Source organism: Thunnus maccoyii, chromosome 3 (assembly GCF_910596095.1).
Source record: "Thunnus maccoyii chromosome 3, fThuMac1.1, whole genome shotgun sequence".
NCBI classification, from domain to species: domain Eukaryota; kingdom Metazoa; phylum Chordata; class Actinopteri; order Scombriformes; family Scombridae; genus Thunnus; species Thunnus maccoyii.
The window spans coordinates 22830463-22845503 of NC_056535.1; the positions used below are offsets into that span (position 1 = coordinate 22830463).

The 15041-nt window shown below is 39.7% G+C and overlaps 1 protein-coding gene across 7 annotated transcripts in view; it reads left to right on the forward strand.

Moving 5' to 3' along the window:
• Positions 1-15041, forward strand: part of LOC121893757 (R3H domain-containing protein 2) — a 64466-nt gene that overhangs the window by 15618 nt on the left and 33807 nt on the right. For 5 of the 7 annotated variants that reach the window (XM_042405755.1, XM_042405758.1, XM_042405756.1 and 2 more), the window contains exons 3-6: positions 10571-10725; positions 11415-11576; positions 11747-11987; positions 12999-13040. In XM_042405755.1, coding sequence (XP_042261689.1) covers positions 11811-11987; positions 12999-13040 — 219 coding nt within the window. In that variant the 5' untranslated portion in view covers positions 10571-10725; positions 11415-11576; positions 11747-11810. The remainder of the gene's footprint in view (positions 1-10570; positions 10726-11414; positions 11577-11746; positions 11988-12998; positions 13041-15041) is intronic. The other 2 variants (XM_042405757.1, XM_042405762.1) reach the window with 1 other exon arrangement.

Sequence of the window (15041 nt, forward strand, 5' to 3'; positions counted from 1 at the left end):
CTAGTGTCAGCAACAAATGTTGCAGACACTAGATATCACCTACTAAGTAGTTAACATGCATTAGCTCGAAGGGATAACTTGTTTTTTGCTTGTTTTATTTACTTTTTGTTGCTTGTTTTATTCACTATATTACGTGAATGTCGCCCCCCCCCCCCCTCCCCCTCCATCAACCAATCCCTTTGGTTGAAGAGTTGGCAGAATTTCAACCAAGATTTTCTTTGGTTGACCACAGTCCTAATAGTTAAAAAATATGTGTAGTTATTAACTCAGGACACGACTGGTTTTAAGCACTTCTAATTTAACTATTATCTTCGTAAATAAATAACTGTTGATTCTTTTCACATTTTTCATGCCTTGTGTTTATTTTTTGCACCAAATTATGGAGAGTAGTATCAATAAGAGTATCAGTAAGCAGTATCGGTATTGATATTGGAATCGATAACGATACCCATCCCTGCTCATGTTTATCCCACATGATAAAGGCTGCTTAGCAGAATATTTCTGTCATGCTGTGACCAACAAAATAAGGTTGGAGTGTACTTGTGCATGTATCACTGCTTCTGGGACACTTCACCTCTCAGCAGGCACTGCTGGCGTAGCATCTTCAGTCCATTAATGTGGCAGCGGTTAAACACCATTTCTTTATTACTATGGTTCCAGTAAAGTTTAAGGGTTAACCTCAAATGTTTATCCCCTCATATCGGCTAGCTATAGCCTGTAAAGCTTGTTGAGCCGAGAAAAGCCGGGTCGGTACTTAGGGATGATATTCTGTGAAGAATGCTAACTTCACTTTGTGCATATGTGAGGGAAAGCGTTCTATCTGCTGAGGCCCACTTCCTTATTCTAGAGGTCTGTTCTTGTGTATATGAACTCAATCTGTGTAGTTCAAGGTTTAGTTCTACCAGACCTCATAGTTAGTCACTGCTCTCATCAGGACAGAGCAGAGCAGATCTGTCTGCGGTCAGACATTGTGTAAGGGGAGTCATCACCAATCTGCACATTTAAATAACTGTGTGTGAATGACTCAAATTCTAATCGCTTTGTAAGCCCCATTATGTCTGTGTGCCTGTGTGTACATCTGCAAGCCTCGTTTGGTTGCATGTGTGTATGTTTGTTGTGTCTGTGCCATTGAGCTGTGTTCTTAAAGCTGTAAGTAACCCGTGATGCTGTGTGTGTTGTTTTTTTTTTTTTGTGCATCTCTGTGTTGTTTTATTTGTGCTTATGCGAGTACCCACTGATATATACACCGGGCCTTGTAATTGGGGAAAGGAGGGGGGTCGTGAGAGAGAAAGGGAGAGAAAAATATGGGGGTGTTGAGGGATATGGCTGCTTTTCTCTTGGTGACAGAGCCTGTTGCCATGGAGCTGGTCCTCTCATTGGTGGAGGTCTGGTCCAATCGCTTAACAGCACAGATTGTTTCATCATTGAGAAGTTTTTCCTCTCTTCCTGTCTCACTAGTCAGCCCTTGCTCCTCCATCTTCCTCTCTTCTCTGTTTTTCTTCCCTCCAATCTCTCTTAGAGTCTCCTCCACTACCCCCCCATCCCCTCCTTCTTTCAGTAAAAGAAGCAGATAAATTACATAAGGTTTATAATGAGTGCAGGAGCTACCACCCAATTTCATTTTGACACAGTTTTTCATTTTACATCAGCAGCTCAAGTTGAGCAGGCAGAATCTCCTTACTGTGCTTGAGAAGACAAGATAATCGCACACCCAGTCATTTATGCATACTGGACACTTAGGAATGTTTGAATCATGTTTCTGACTGGCCAGACAGGTTTAAAGACCGGAAAATGCTGTATGACAATAAGAATCTCACCAAAACATCTTTTAGACAGGCAGACTTTTTTTCTTAATTGCTGATGGTTCAGAATTGGCTATGTTTTTACGTTAAAAATAAATGCGTCTGTCAGACATTTAATTCAAGCATGTCATTCAGCACAAAACTCGGGAACTGCCTTAGCTGTGAAGGCAAATTTTGTTGTACTTAAGAAACATAAAGTACTTGCTCCAGGTTACATGATATTGGAAGTTGGGTGGGTATGGGCCATGTGCTATTAAAACTACTGTGCTGTTATCCTTCATTTTGCAAGGTGAAACTCTGTAATGTGCTCTGGTGGTGTTATTAACACGCTCCGTAAGAATAACTCTTGATTGTGGACTGATGAGAGGATGCCTACTAGGCCCTGCATGCTCCTTGTATTGGACATCACACTGGCCACTCGCCAAAATAGAACTGCATCAGAAAGCCAGGATGTCCCGGTTAGTTTAGTGGCTTAGGTTAAAAATTGCCAAAGGTGTCGATTTTTGTGGCCCTGAATACCTCCATGTTTTTGTGTTTTGTGGAGACATTTCAAGTGGTTGTATGAATTTCACTGTGACCATGTGATGCTGTAACCATACAAAAAATTGCTTATCTGTCATTATCGTACAACCCTCCATTTGGTATACACTCAGTTTTTAATTCAGCTCTGGCATCAGACAACTGTTCCTGGATGATGAATGGTTTCTTGTCTTCACCATCACTGATGGGGGTTTTCTTGATTCTGACTCATTTTCTTTTGTTGTTTCTCCGAACCATTTCCTTTGGCTGTTAGCTCACACATTAGGTTTGCTCAGTCCTTGACTGTGCACAGTTTGTCACATGGTATAATGCATTCTTGTCATTTATTGATGCAACTTTGGGAGAAATTAGGAGTGCATGGTGAGATGCAATGGATCTCCCTGCTGATGCAAATAAGACAAAATTGTCATGTGAGACTCGCTAGCTGATATCCTATTGGTTTACAGTTTACAGTTGAGAATGCGCTGCTATGTTCTCCCCCAACATCCTGTTGCAACAGGAAGTGCCTCACATTAAAGTAAAGATACTATTTGATCATCATGTTAATGGCAAATAATATTTCTGGATCCGTTCACCATGAAATATTTATACTTATAAAGGAGGGAATTTTAGAAAAGAAGAATTATTAAATGATTAATAGTGATGTAAGTTTTTTCTAATTTAATACACATTTTTCTTGGTCCATTATTTTAATTAATGATTATTTCATAATTCTTATTTACTTTTTTAATTTTTGCCCACATGGATTTCCATATTTCTCTCCTTCACCATATTCCAGCACTCCTGCCTTCATTAATAATGCATGCAAGACCAGGATCCCCCCTCTCTCTCTCCACCGGCATTCGTTCATTATGCAGAAGGGAGACTGTTGTTCATTTGGCCAACATTTCTTTCTTTCTATCACCCATTTCTTCTTGTTTTTCTTCTTCATTCTCATTTTTTCTGTCTATACACTCTCTGTATGTTTCGACGCATGCAGGAGACCTCTATACATGGGTTATAACTAGTGAGAGCAACATAGAGAGGGAGACTTGGAGAGAACTACAGAAAGGTAGGTAGGTAGGTAGGTAACTAGGGAAGGAGGGGAGTGAAGGAGGGAGAGAATGAGTCATAGCTCGTCCCACAGGACTGAGTGGGCTAGCTGAGTGGAGGAGGATGGCGTCAGCAGCAGGCCTGACAATTTAAGAAGACACATTAAAAGAAGAAGAAAAAGAGAGAGAGAGAGAGAAAGAGACAGAGAGCTAACACTCAGTAGTGGGTGGATGGAGAGAGCGATATCGATGGGAGGGGTTGATGTGGAGGGGGCGGAAGGCAGGAAGGGGTATCCTCATTGCACTGAGAGAGAAAGGAGAGAGGGGGTGGCAGGGAAAAGGACAGAGAGAGAGACGTAGATGGGAAAAGAGAAACCCTCTCTTCCGCCACATTTGACCATTTATGTCCCCGTCATCTGTGTTTTGTCTTGTTAGTATGCCTTCAGGATGTTTTTCTCTCCATCTTTGTTTCTATTGTCATCTATGTTTCCCAGCTCTGTTTATCTGAGCCACAGAGTCACAAAGTCTGCATTCTGAAAGGTGTATTGTCCAGTTATGTATGTGTAGATATTTTCTGTGTGACACACAGACTCTGTTTTAGCGTGAATGTTCATCAACTGTTCCTCTACAGCCCCCAGTGCTTTGCCAACCCCCTCGCCCCCTCCTTGTGTGAGATTGTGCAACCGATGCAAAGGGGAATCCTCTCTGACACAAACAAACACTGGTATGCACACACTCCAAGCGCTGCCGATGTATAATATGTGCAGGCATTGAGCTTGCACAAACTCTGCCATTACTACACACACACATCAGCCTCCACTCTGAAGACATAACCTTGCTGCCTTTTGTGAAATGGGTTCTCTCTGACGTCAAATGGGCGAGGTGCGTGGATGAATACAGAGGAGCTGAATTGGGTCGAGCTGCCTGTGTATGTCTCTCTCACTGCTGTCTGTGGGTTTGTACGCGCTTGCTCACTCCTGTTTGCAGTGCGCTTCCATTCACCTTCATCTTTCATTCAGCCTCTGCAGAGAAAATGGAGAGGCATGTCTGCTACGCACGCTGCTCCATTATGAAATTTGAAATAATGCATAATATGTAAATAATGCATGAAATGCGTAATGAATGGAAATAAATAGCTGATAATAATAGCAGCTTTCAATCGTTACCGACACACAATTGTTGGAATACATAGTGCTCATTCCCAGTTAACATGCACACTAGCTGTCAATGAAACAGAATACATAGCCACTTTATATTCAGCTGTACTGTACTATATCTGCACTGTAAAAAATGTTTGTGCACTGCATGCGCTTAAGACAATGCAGTATTGTGCTGTTGGCAAAATAATTAAATTCTGTATAATTGTGTTGTGGTTGGTGTTTTTTTTTTTTTCTTTATCTTACATTGTGCGTGTTAGAATTGATGAATTATGGAACCTTGACAATGATTGCCAGTGTAGTAGGGCTGCAAATAGTGATTGAATTTAATAAAAAATATGATTTTATCTCATTGATAATTTATTCAAGTAATTGATTAATCTATAAAATGTTGAGCCCAAGGTGCCATCTTCCAATTGGTAATGTCTCAACAACAGTTGAATATTTACTTTTTAATTAAGAACATTAATTAAGAAAAGCTGCCAAATGTCACACTGTAGATTATAGAACCTACATATGTTTTGCATTTTATTTAAGAAATTTCTTAAAGCTATTGATTGGTTAGTAATATTGTTGTTAGCGCTAAAACGACAAGTTGATCGATTGATCGATCGATCAGATCGATTATCTGATGATAGATTAATTGCTTAAGTCAATTATCAAGCCTAAATGCCAAACATTCGATAGTTCCAACTCTTTAAAACATGAGGATCTGCTGCTTTCTCATGGTTTTATACTTTTTATAAAATAAATATCCAGTGGATTTGAAATGTTGAATAGTCTTAACAATTTGAAAATGTTACCTTGAGGTCTGGAAAAATTTTGATTTTTCAGTGTTTTCCAATGTATTGCAGTCTATGTATTGAGAGATTATAGATTAATAAAAAAATAAGCAATAGATAAATTGATAATCAAAATAATTGTTAGTTGCAGCCCTGATTGTTGTCAGTTTAGTTTCAGCATTACAGTGTAGTTTTACAGTAGTAGTTTTTGTGTACATGTACAGTTGTACATTTTACAAATGCATCCTGTTTGACAAATCAGACTCTTTTCAAATTTCTACATTGATGCCCTGGCAACAGTTTGCATTAAACTATGCCTGTTTGGCTCCTGTGCATGATGTCCGTTAGTTAATGAGACATCAGCTAGCCTAGTTCTTTGATTAGCTGATCACTTAAAAACCTGATATAGACAAGGCCGCTGCTCTTACCAGCTACCATACAGTAGAATTCCTCTCATTTCTCTGGCTTGCCCCGCTGCTAACTATTGCTGAGACCCTGACCTAGCTTGACCTGGAGAGGCTAAATCTGACAGTGAGCTCATACCTGCACAAAATATTTAGTCCGGCGATCCTACTGTCTGAAGTAGTTATATACATATCTGTGTGCCTCAACACATGCACATACTGTAGACGAGACAGATAGCTTTCTCTGTCTCTTTCACTCACTCATACACACGCACACACACACACAAACGCGCTCACTTACATAAATCCAATGTTTCACTCAGGGCTCCCTGCCATTGGCGGTCTTTGGTGTGGTAACTTGACACAGTGGGCAGGGCAGTGTTTGACCTGTATGTCTCAGCTGGTTGCCTGTCATCAGGAGGGCCCATGTAAGAGTGGGTCAGAGTGTCCTGCACTGCATTATGACAGCTGATAAGGATGATAGTGACTTTCTGTGAGTGGTGTATGTCTGCCCGAAGGACCTATCGATTGTGCTTACATGTGGGTGTCAGTGGGTTTTGTGAAACATCATCATCTCATCATTTTGTAGGAAGCAATCTTTTAAAAAAGTGTTAAATTTCCACAGTGTTTATACAAATGTGATTGATCATGCAGTCTTTGTAATAATTCAGAGTGGTATGCAGAGACCTGTACAGAATTTTGAAGTGCAAGAAGGATGCGTTTTATTTGGGTAATGTAGCAGAATATAACAAGATGCAGTGAATTGTTGCTTCTACAAAAACATCCAGTACTTCTGAAATGAGCAACTAGTAGTATAGAGGAATAAATGAATATCATACAGTAGTGAGTCGAGCTTGAAAAGGTGATCAATATTGGCCCTTATAGGCACAATTGAGGCATCCCTGTCCTACTGAATTAGAGCACTCTGTAAAAGTGGTTTTATGAGGCCAGCATATTGTGGATAACCTCTTGTACTATGATGTAACTGGCCCGAGTCCTATGTGAATCAGCTACCCTGCTGCATGTCTACAGCCACATGTGATGATGCAGACAGTTGGCGGAGAGATGTCAACATCAGACACACCGACACACTGACTTAACTGGGACACAATAACCTCAAAGATCAGTGCCGCTGCTGGTTATGTAGTTGTTGAGACTGCAGTGTACAGTCTGTCTTTTGACACATAATAGTTTACTACTTTTGCTTGAATCACACTTAAGGTGGGGGTATGCTCGAAATGAACTAGTTCATATAAAGTGTCATCCTACCACATCCGAAGGCTTAAGTGTTTACAGCTGTTCTGAGCAGCCACACTCGATGTCAGACTGAAAAGTCTTCCATTATAGGTGGGTGGGGGGTCGGGTTTGTCACTTTTAGGAAATGACAGTAATTGTTGGAAGCAGCCCCTGCATTCTGACGTTGGTGTTCAGGGGTTTCAGATGCTGTTCAACCATTCAACAAGCACTTTGATTGGAGCATAGTGATGCCTTTTAATGTGTTGCGATAGCATAAGAATAAGGTTGTTCAAATACAAGTAGTAGCAGTATTAGTAGGAGCACTGTAGCAGCAGTGTTTCCCCTGTATTCATTCAGCAGCATCGCACCGCAGCTACAAAATTATGAGCACCGCTGCTAAAATTTCAGACAATCATTAATATCAATGAGTTAATAAGGATTTTCACTCACACACTGTGTGAGCACAGTAACATCCTACGTTATTGTGTATTTTTTTAATCATCCTCCCTCTCTTCGTTCTTCAAAGGACATCTACGTGAAAGGTACAAGAGTAGCGGAGCTCCGTTAAGGAATAAGGCAGTGCGTGTGTGTAGTTGCGCGAGAGCAGAGAGCGAGGGGCAGACACATGACGTGAATGCAAGCGGGGCAGAGGAAAAGGTCAGCAGTAAGTTGTCAGTCTGGCAGTAAATGTACAGTACAGGCTACAGTGTGTCATTTCATAAATGCTGCAGCTCCTCAAGACAACGAAAATACTCATCTCTCGAAGGGGGTTAGCCCCGAAGTTAGCCACAACGCGTTAGCTTAACTTGACCAGGCCCACTTAAGGTGGACCAGCAATTCTCATTTTAGTGTCTGTGATGAGTGTCTGTCTTGAGCTTTTCATATGCCTCCACATATGACACCCCCCCCCCACCGCTCCAAAGCACTCAACCTAGGGGAAGCACTGAGCAGTATTAGTTGTAGGGCTTTGATGTTTACCACAATGCTGTAGTACTATAATGCATAAAGAGATGTGTTGAGGAAATTACCATTGACACTATTTCTCCATCAGCAATAAGACAACATTACCAGTAGCAAATTCTGTTTCCTTATCCACTCTGCTCTGCAGTTAAGTTTCTGTTGACACAAATATAACACATTTTGTCGCTGCTTCACAATTAAACCTTTCTATCACCCAACCATTGTCATGCTTTTATCACGAGGCTTGATGTTTGCCCAAACATCCCTGTCTTTAGGGTTATTGGATTCGCGGGGTAAGCATTCATTCAACATTGTTTGCAGTAACCATTTATCAGGTGATACAGAACAAATAGACTTGCAATACATTGTCGGAGTGGCTCAATTTGAACACATAGTAACTGTATTGTGTTCATTTCAGGATATTATCCCCTGGGTGTTTAGATGTTCAGTCATCTTTGCTCTGTGCAGCATGAAAGGGCACGTACAGTATATTTGTTTCATAGTGTCTTTGGTGTTTGTCTAATAATAGTAGGTCAAACACAGTTGGAGTCTGTGTTGTTTTTTTAAGATGCTTCACTACTCATCTGGTAGGCTTTATGAGTTAAGCAGCACTAATCTGACTTTTTACTACTTGATATCCCATGATCTGAATGACTTAGACCCCACATTAGTATTTGTATCACAGACAACGATTGCTTGAACTCTGGAGAAACTGGAACAACAGCAATAGCATATGTGGTCTCATTTTCTTGTTCACCTTGCCCTGTTCTCTCTGCTTCTGTCTTTCCATCCCCGTTAGTGTGTACACACTGCAATCCACGTATTTATTTTTAATATCATTCTTCCCCTTGCCCTTCTTACTGGTACTCGCTCAACACAAATGGCAGCAGTTGAGAATGACGTTACCATCCCCTTGGCAACCCTGTGGGCCGGTTTATGTGAGTGTGTTGAAGGAAGCAGCGGGGAGTGTTGAGGAGGAAAAAACTGAGGGAAATGGGTGGAGGAGGAGAGAATAGGTAAAGCTGGTTTATTCATAAGCACAACATTTCTGCCTCTGATTCACAATTTGGCCTGCAGCCCCTCCCTGCCATCGGGAGAGGACGGTCCTCTCAGCCAGGAGATTGACACTCGAGATGAGGCATTGTCGTTGATTTCTAATCCAAATCCATTCTTTTTTTTTTGTCCAATACACTGTATGTGTGTGAGGGAGAAAAAGAAGGCGGTAATGTTGAAGAGACCTAGTCAGGCATTTCTATCTTCCTAGATAGTGTGGCTGTATTCTGTGCTGCGGCATGGTAGGCTTGTATAAGCAGTGTGGGGTTGGGGCATGTGGGTGTCCTGGTCAATGATGTGGTATAATGCTGCTGATACTGCTGCTGCTGCTGATGACGCCTTTTCTGTTGCATTGCCTGAGTCTTCCCCACACTGGGAATCCCTGCCTCATTTGTTCGCTCATTTCATCTGTCCTGCAGCACAGTGCAGCAAAACGGTACAGGCAGAGACATGCGTAAATGGCACTCATCTGTGCTGCATGCATACATACTAGTAAGTGTGTTACTGTTGCCTGGATTTTGTGCTTGCTTGCACTCCATCTCACTGTTGCATGCATGTAAGTGTGTGGGATTATATGCATACTTTTCATTTTTCTTTCAATAAGCACACATAACTAATGCTGTTGTTCACCCGGTGATAGCTGAGGAAATAGGCTTGTAGGACAGATGGATTGCTATTCATCTGTGTTGTTTTTTATGTGTATGTTTATGGGTGTAATGCCTAAGACATCAGAGTTACTGCTTCTGAGCCAGAATTTACCCCAAGGGTGTTTGTGATTCTGTGTCATGTTTTCCCTTGCTGGGAAAATGAGTTTAATGATGTAAATGAGAGGAAGTAAGTGAGTGAGCAATAAATAATACTAGTCATGGAAAGATTATCATACGATCATCACAAATGTTATTTTAGAGGGTTCAAATTGGAAAAGCTGCTGAGTGTTTATGTTGTGTGTTCACCATGACTGTTGATGGAAAAGCCTTTCTAGGCAAATTTTTGATTTTTGACCATATAAGTGAACTTGACTTGTAGTCTTTCGTTGCATTCTTTAATTGCATGTTGACCTGAAAATATGACTGAGTTTACTTTATAAACTCATTTCACTGATTCTTTGTGTAAGCCGGAGGACCTAAAATCTACATTATTGTATTGTCAGCTACCAGTAGTAATTTTCTAAAGAAAAGAAATGCAACTACATTTGGCACAAACAGGACCTCAAGCTATAAATAACCTTCATTGCATTTTTCAGCTTTTCCAAATTAATGCTTTATGTCTTACATGCTGCTGCTCGTTAGAAATTTGGGCAACACATTTTTGATTGGACACAGACATTCCCATTCATAAAGAGTGAGGCCAATACTGTTCCTGCATTTTAAGTAGTGACAAAGTCAAATAATGAACAATTTAGGAAATCTGGGGAGAATAAACCTGACTTATCTTGCTTGATTATAAGCCCTGTGTGCCAGTAGGCTCCGAGCTTTCAGCTGCTTTGTCCCCCTCCCTTCTAGCAGCAGCAGCGGCAGCAGCGGCAGCAGTAGCAGCAGCGATGAGTCACTCAGTGTGTGAAACATGACGTCATTCGTGTCTTCCTCTTCTGCTCTTGGTGTACAGGACTCCTGACTGGAAGACAGACCATGCTGCTACACTGAGCTGGAGGGAGAGAAAAGAGAGAGGCCCCAGAGGACCGCTGAGGTGGTGGCTGGTCTGTTGGTGTGCCCCTCCCCCTTGGCTGGCTTACTGTTGCCCCTCCAGTTCACCTGATTGCTGTAAATATTGCTGCCTTTTTTGTTTTTCACATGTGCATGTTGATTTGCTTGTAACATTGTTCTACTAGATAAGTGTTTTTTGAAGCTAATTTGTACTCATACAGGGAAAGATAGACCTCAAAATACGTTTAATATTTGTTTGATTTGTAAAAAGTTTATTTCCAAACTGAATCTTGTGAATAGAACAAAGAAAATCTGGATTTCTGTGAAACGTCTTCACACATAAAAAAAGTAAAGGTGATGTAACAGTTTTGTTGGATTTGTATTCTTTTTTTTTTCTAATTCAGGTCATTTTTCAGTTCACATTTCCTTACTGGCATCAACCTGCTCTTAATTTATCAAACTGTCTGAAAAGGGCCAGTCATTTTCAGTTTCATTCATTGTTGAGTTGAATAGTCACTAGGGGCAGCAAAGTTGTCAGTGGTTGTCTCAGTGGAGATGTTCGCCATTACATTATCAATGTGGTTAAAGTATCTTTTCAGAAGAATCTGTTTGATTTTGAATATTGACACATTTTGGGCAAATATTGTGTCAAAATGAGTTGTAAGAGGCAGCTTATTGTGAACATGTAACCCTAATAACAAACCTGTTTAGGATATTAATAACTATGCTGTGAAAAGCAATTAAATATGTAATTTTTTAGACAATTCTAAACATTTTTTCCTTTTTTGTGTGTTTCTTCCTCATAGCCCCACCCTGAAGGCTAAGGCTTGCTATGGACTGCGCTTCGCCCCCTGCTGCAGCCCAGCCCAGTATACTACCTTAGTGGGTTCCCCTCATCTTCCTGTGTGTGGTGGTTCCCATCCAGACTCACTCTACAGAGTCCCGCACAGATCGGATACCACCTAAAGGTAGGTAATATCGCTGTACACTCTCACACATACTTTATGTGCTCAGTCTGTCTGTTTGTCTTTCTCTTGGCTCTTTCATCATCAAATATTTGCAGAGTTTTGGTGTTTAAAACTGTTAGAGCCTAAAATGCCCCCCTCTTTTCTTTTCTATTGCTCCTTTTTACTCTCAGCCACTCCTGGGTCCTCCACCCAACCCCCTCCCCATATCCCACCCTCTCCCCCTCCCCGAAGAAGATGTCAGTGAGCCTGACAACAGACATCCAGCAGGAGGGAGAGAGTGGGCCGCTCATCGAGCCCTGCAGTCGAGGCAAGACCTCCCCTCAACCACAGGGCACCAAGGAAGGGACAGGAGAGGGCCTGGAGGCTGAAGATAGCTCCCCACAGGATGCACAGGTGGGAGGAAATGACAAAGTAAGACCATTATGCAGACCATTATGTTGTATATTACAGCAATGGATTTGTTGTATATTACAGCAATGGATTTGAATAATTGAATAAAACAAATTCAAGGCAGGAAATTACAGTACATCTCCATGCTCTGCGATGACAAGTGTTTATATTCAGCTGGTCTATAGTATTTCTCCCCTACTCTCTACCATATTTTGAGCCAATACTGCTATATTTTAAGTGTTTTAGAGAAGACGTGCTCTTAAGTGATAAATGCACTCCATTTTTTGCTTTTAGCGCACGTGTCTGAATTTTACACACAACCTATTGTTCAGCCAAAAACATACTTATTTAAATTTTTTTGAGTTTCAGTTTTAGCCAGATTTTGGATTTAATTATTTTGGAGAATAAGACCCCTAGATCAAAATCCCGTCAGCCCACCACACTGCCATCACAGTAATATTTCTGCTGCCAGAAGTCTATAAAATGCACTTGTGTCTTATAAGAATTCTTTCACAAATCCATTTAGGCCTATATATGGTCAAGAAATCAGGTTTCTTCAGCAAAGATCTGTTACTGGGTGTGTACTGTAAACACAATGTTTGACTAAAAAGTGTTTTTAATTTATCTCGCCTTTATTGTCTCACCAATATTATATACTTGGCTTTGTGGATGGGCCAATCAAACTGAATATATGGAATATATATGGATTTGTATGAATGAATATATGGATTTGTAAAATTTACTTGACTGTCCAAGCAAGAACTAAAAATTAACCCCTGCAATTTGCACTACCAGGTTTAATAAATTTGAATCCATTTAATTGTTTGTCATACACTTTCAGTTTAAAGTCATTCAACAAATAAAATGTTTGAATATTCATTGTATGCTGGTAACAGTCTCAAATATTTATTCAATAATTTGCAGTTTTGTTTATCTTTATCTAGTCTGTATTATGGCAGGAAATTTATTCTGAGGTTGTGGAGTTACTGTGCGGCTTATTAAAATTAGTAAAATGACAAATTTGTTTTGCAGAAACGGGCTCCTAACCACAGCCATGGCAGGAAAAGGGCCAAGGTAAGAGAATTTATGGTCACTGATTTTTTTTTTTTTTTTTTTTTTTAAATCACAAAAGATAATCAGATACTCATCTCTCTGAAAGTCACCAAAGTAACTTTATAATCCTGCTCCTTGAAATAACCCCCTGCCAGTTGGTTGTGTAAGATGACCTTCCATTATTAACCCTCTAATCCTCTCAACTACAGTCTAATAAGGTGGACCACCTTCTTATTGTTATTGGTTTAAAATCATAATCCTCAAGAGAGTTAAATGTAGTTGTCAGAGTGACCTAAGTGAGGCTATGAGGCAGTTAAGACAGTTGATACCAGTAGTATTTAATAACAAGACGATTGTTTTCTAATTTAAAAAAGCCAGACTGTCTGTGTTATGTCTCACTCCAAGATACCACTCTATCCTGCTGAGCAAGCTGTGTTCAGATACAACGTGAAGAGATTCTGTGTCTTGCTTAGACCTCTTGATTGATGCCGTAGTCTGTGTTTTTGCCTGTGTCAGACAAAAACCGTGTAGGGATTGCTGGTCCATCATCACCTACTTCCAAGGTGCATTTATTTTCATTTTTAATTTGCACACATATGAAGCAGTGTAAAATCCAGATAACTGAAATAAAACAGATGTGACAGGAGAGGTCAAGAAGCCATAGGCTTATACATTGGACCCCCTCTCATCTTAAGGAAAAAAACAAACCACCAAAAAAAAGGAAAAATATACTTAACTAATAAATGTAACATGAAAACATAAAATACAAAGAAAATAAATGACAATAAAGAAGCACACAGTGAACAGAAGAGTTCACCAGTCAGCAAACAATAATCCTATGAAAACAAAGAAATATGACCGTAAATGCAATAAAAATATGAATTATCAATATAAAACAATAACAATTATTAATTATTCTCAATAATTAGACATTATGAAATTAAATGAAATGACAATTGAGGGGGAAAGAAGTAGAATAAACAACAACTTCTCATAATAAGATTGTTCTTTATACTAAGTGTTGCTATACATATTTAATTGTATTCATTGTTTCTTTTAAAATTATTTGTCTGTAAATCTGCACAGCACTTATTGGCTTTTATTCTGAGTGATTTAGAATGAGCTGATATTGTCTAACTTAATATTGATACAGTATAGTCTAATATAATAGAAATAGTTAAAACAGATGAGCTTCTGTCTACATATAGGCTCCACAAGATACATTGGGGGTTGGGTGGCTCGTGGCACCATGACAAAAAAAATGACCTTTTAAAGGGGTGTCGTGGTACAAAAACGTTTGGGAACCACTGCCTTAGCATAAGCTCATTGTCTACTTATATTGACCTAAAACTTACCTAACTAATTCTCTTCCTGTAAAAGAGATAAGAACATGTTCTCTCTGCTCATTAATGTAGTACAGTTACACAGTGATAACATTTTTGAAGTTGGATCACCCTCATTTAGTTTCCCTCTAGGTTTTAGTACATAATCTGTCAAGGGACAGCATCTTAAGCAGCTATGTTGTATTGAAGCTGTGTGTTCTCCATGTCTCACCTCAGCCCCTCTTCCATTCCTCAGGGAACTCTTATTATTAGTCGTAATTCAGGGCTTTATGTAAGATTTTACGCTTTTTAGGCACATTTTAGCTGGTTTATGGTTCTAAAGTACAAAGTAACAGCAGAACATGTTAGTTGAGGATTTTCTCTTCCTATCACAAACATCAGGGGAAAGAAACACTTGATGACACACACACACACACACACACATAGCTACACATCATACACAGGATCTGTATGGTTTTGCTATTTTATGAGAAATATAAAACAGATAATCTCAAGGCTCATTATTTTTGTTTCTCTAACTTTTCAAGCTAAAATCATGAAATTTATCATATTTTTAAAAACAAACAAAAAACACTGAAAATCAGAATTTCTGAAAAATCAATAATACATTAAAAAAAATTAAATAACAATAAATTGTGAGTAAAAAATTATTTTTAAAATGACAATTGCAGTTCAAGCA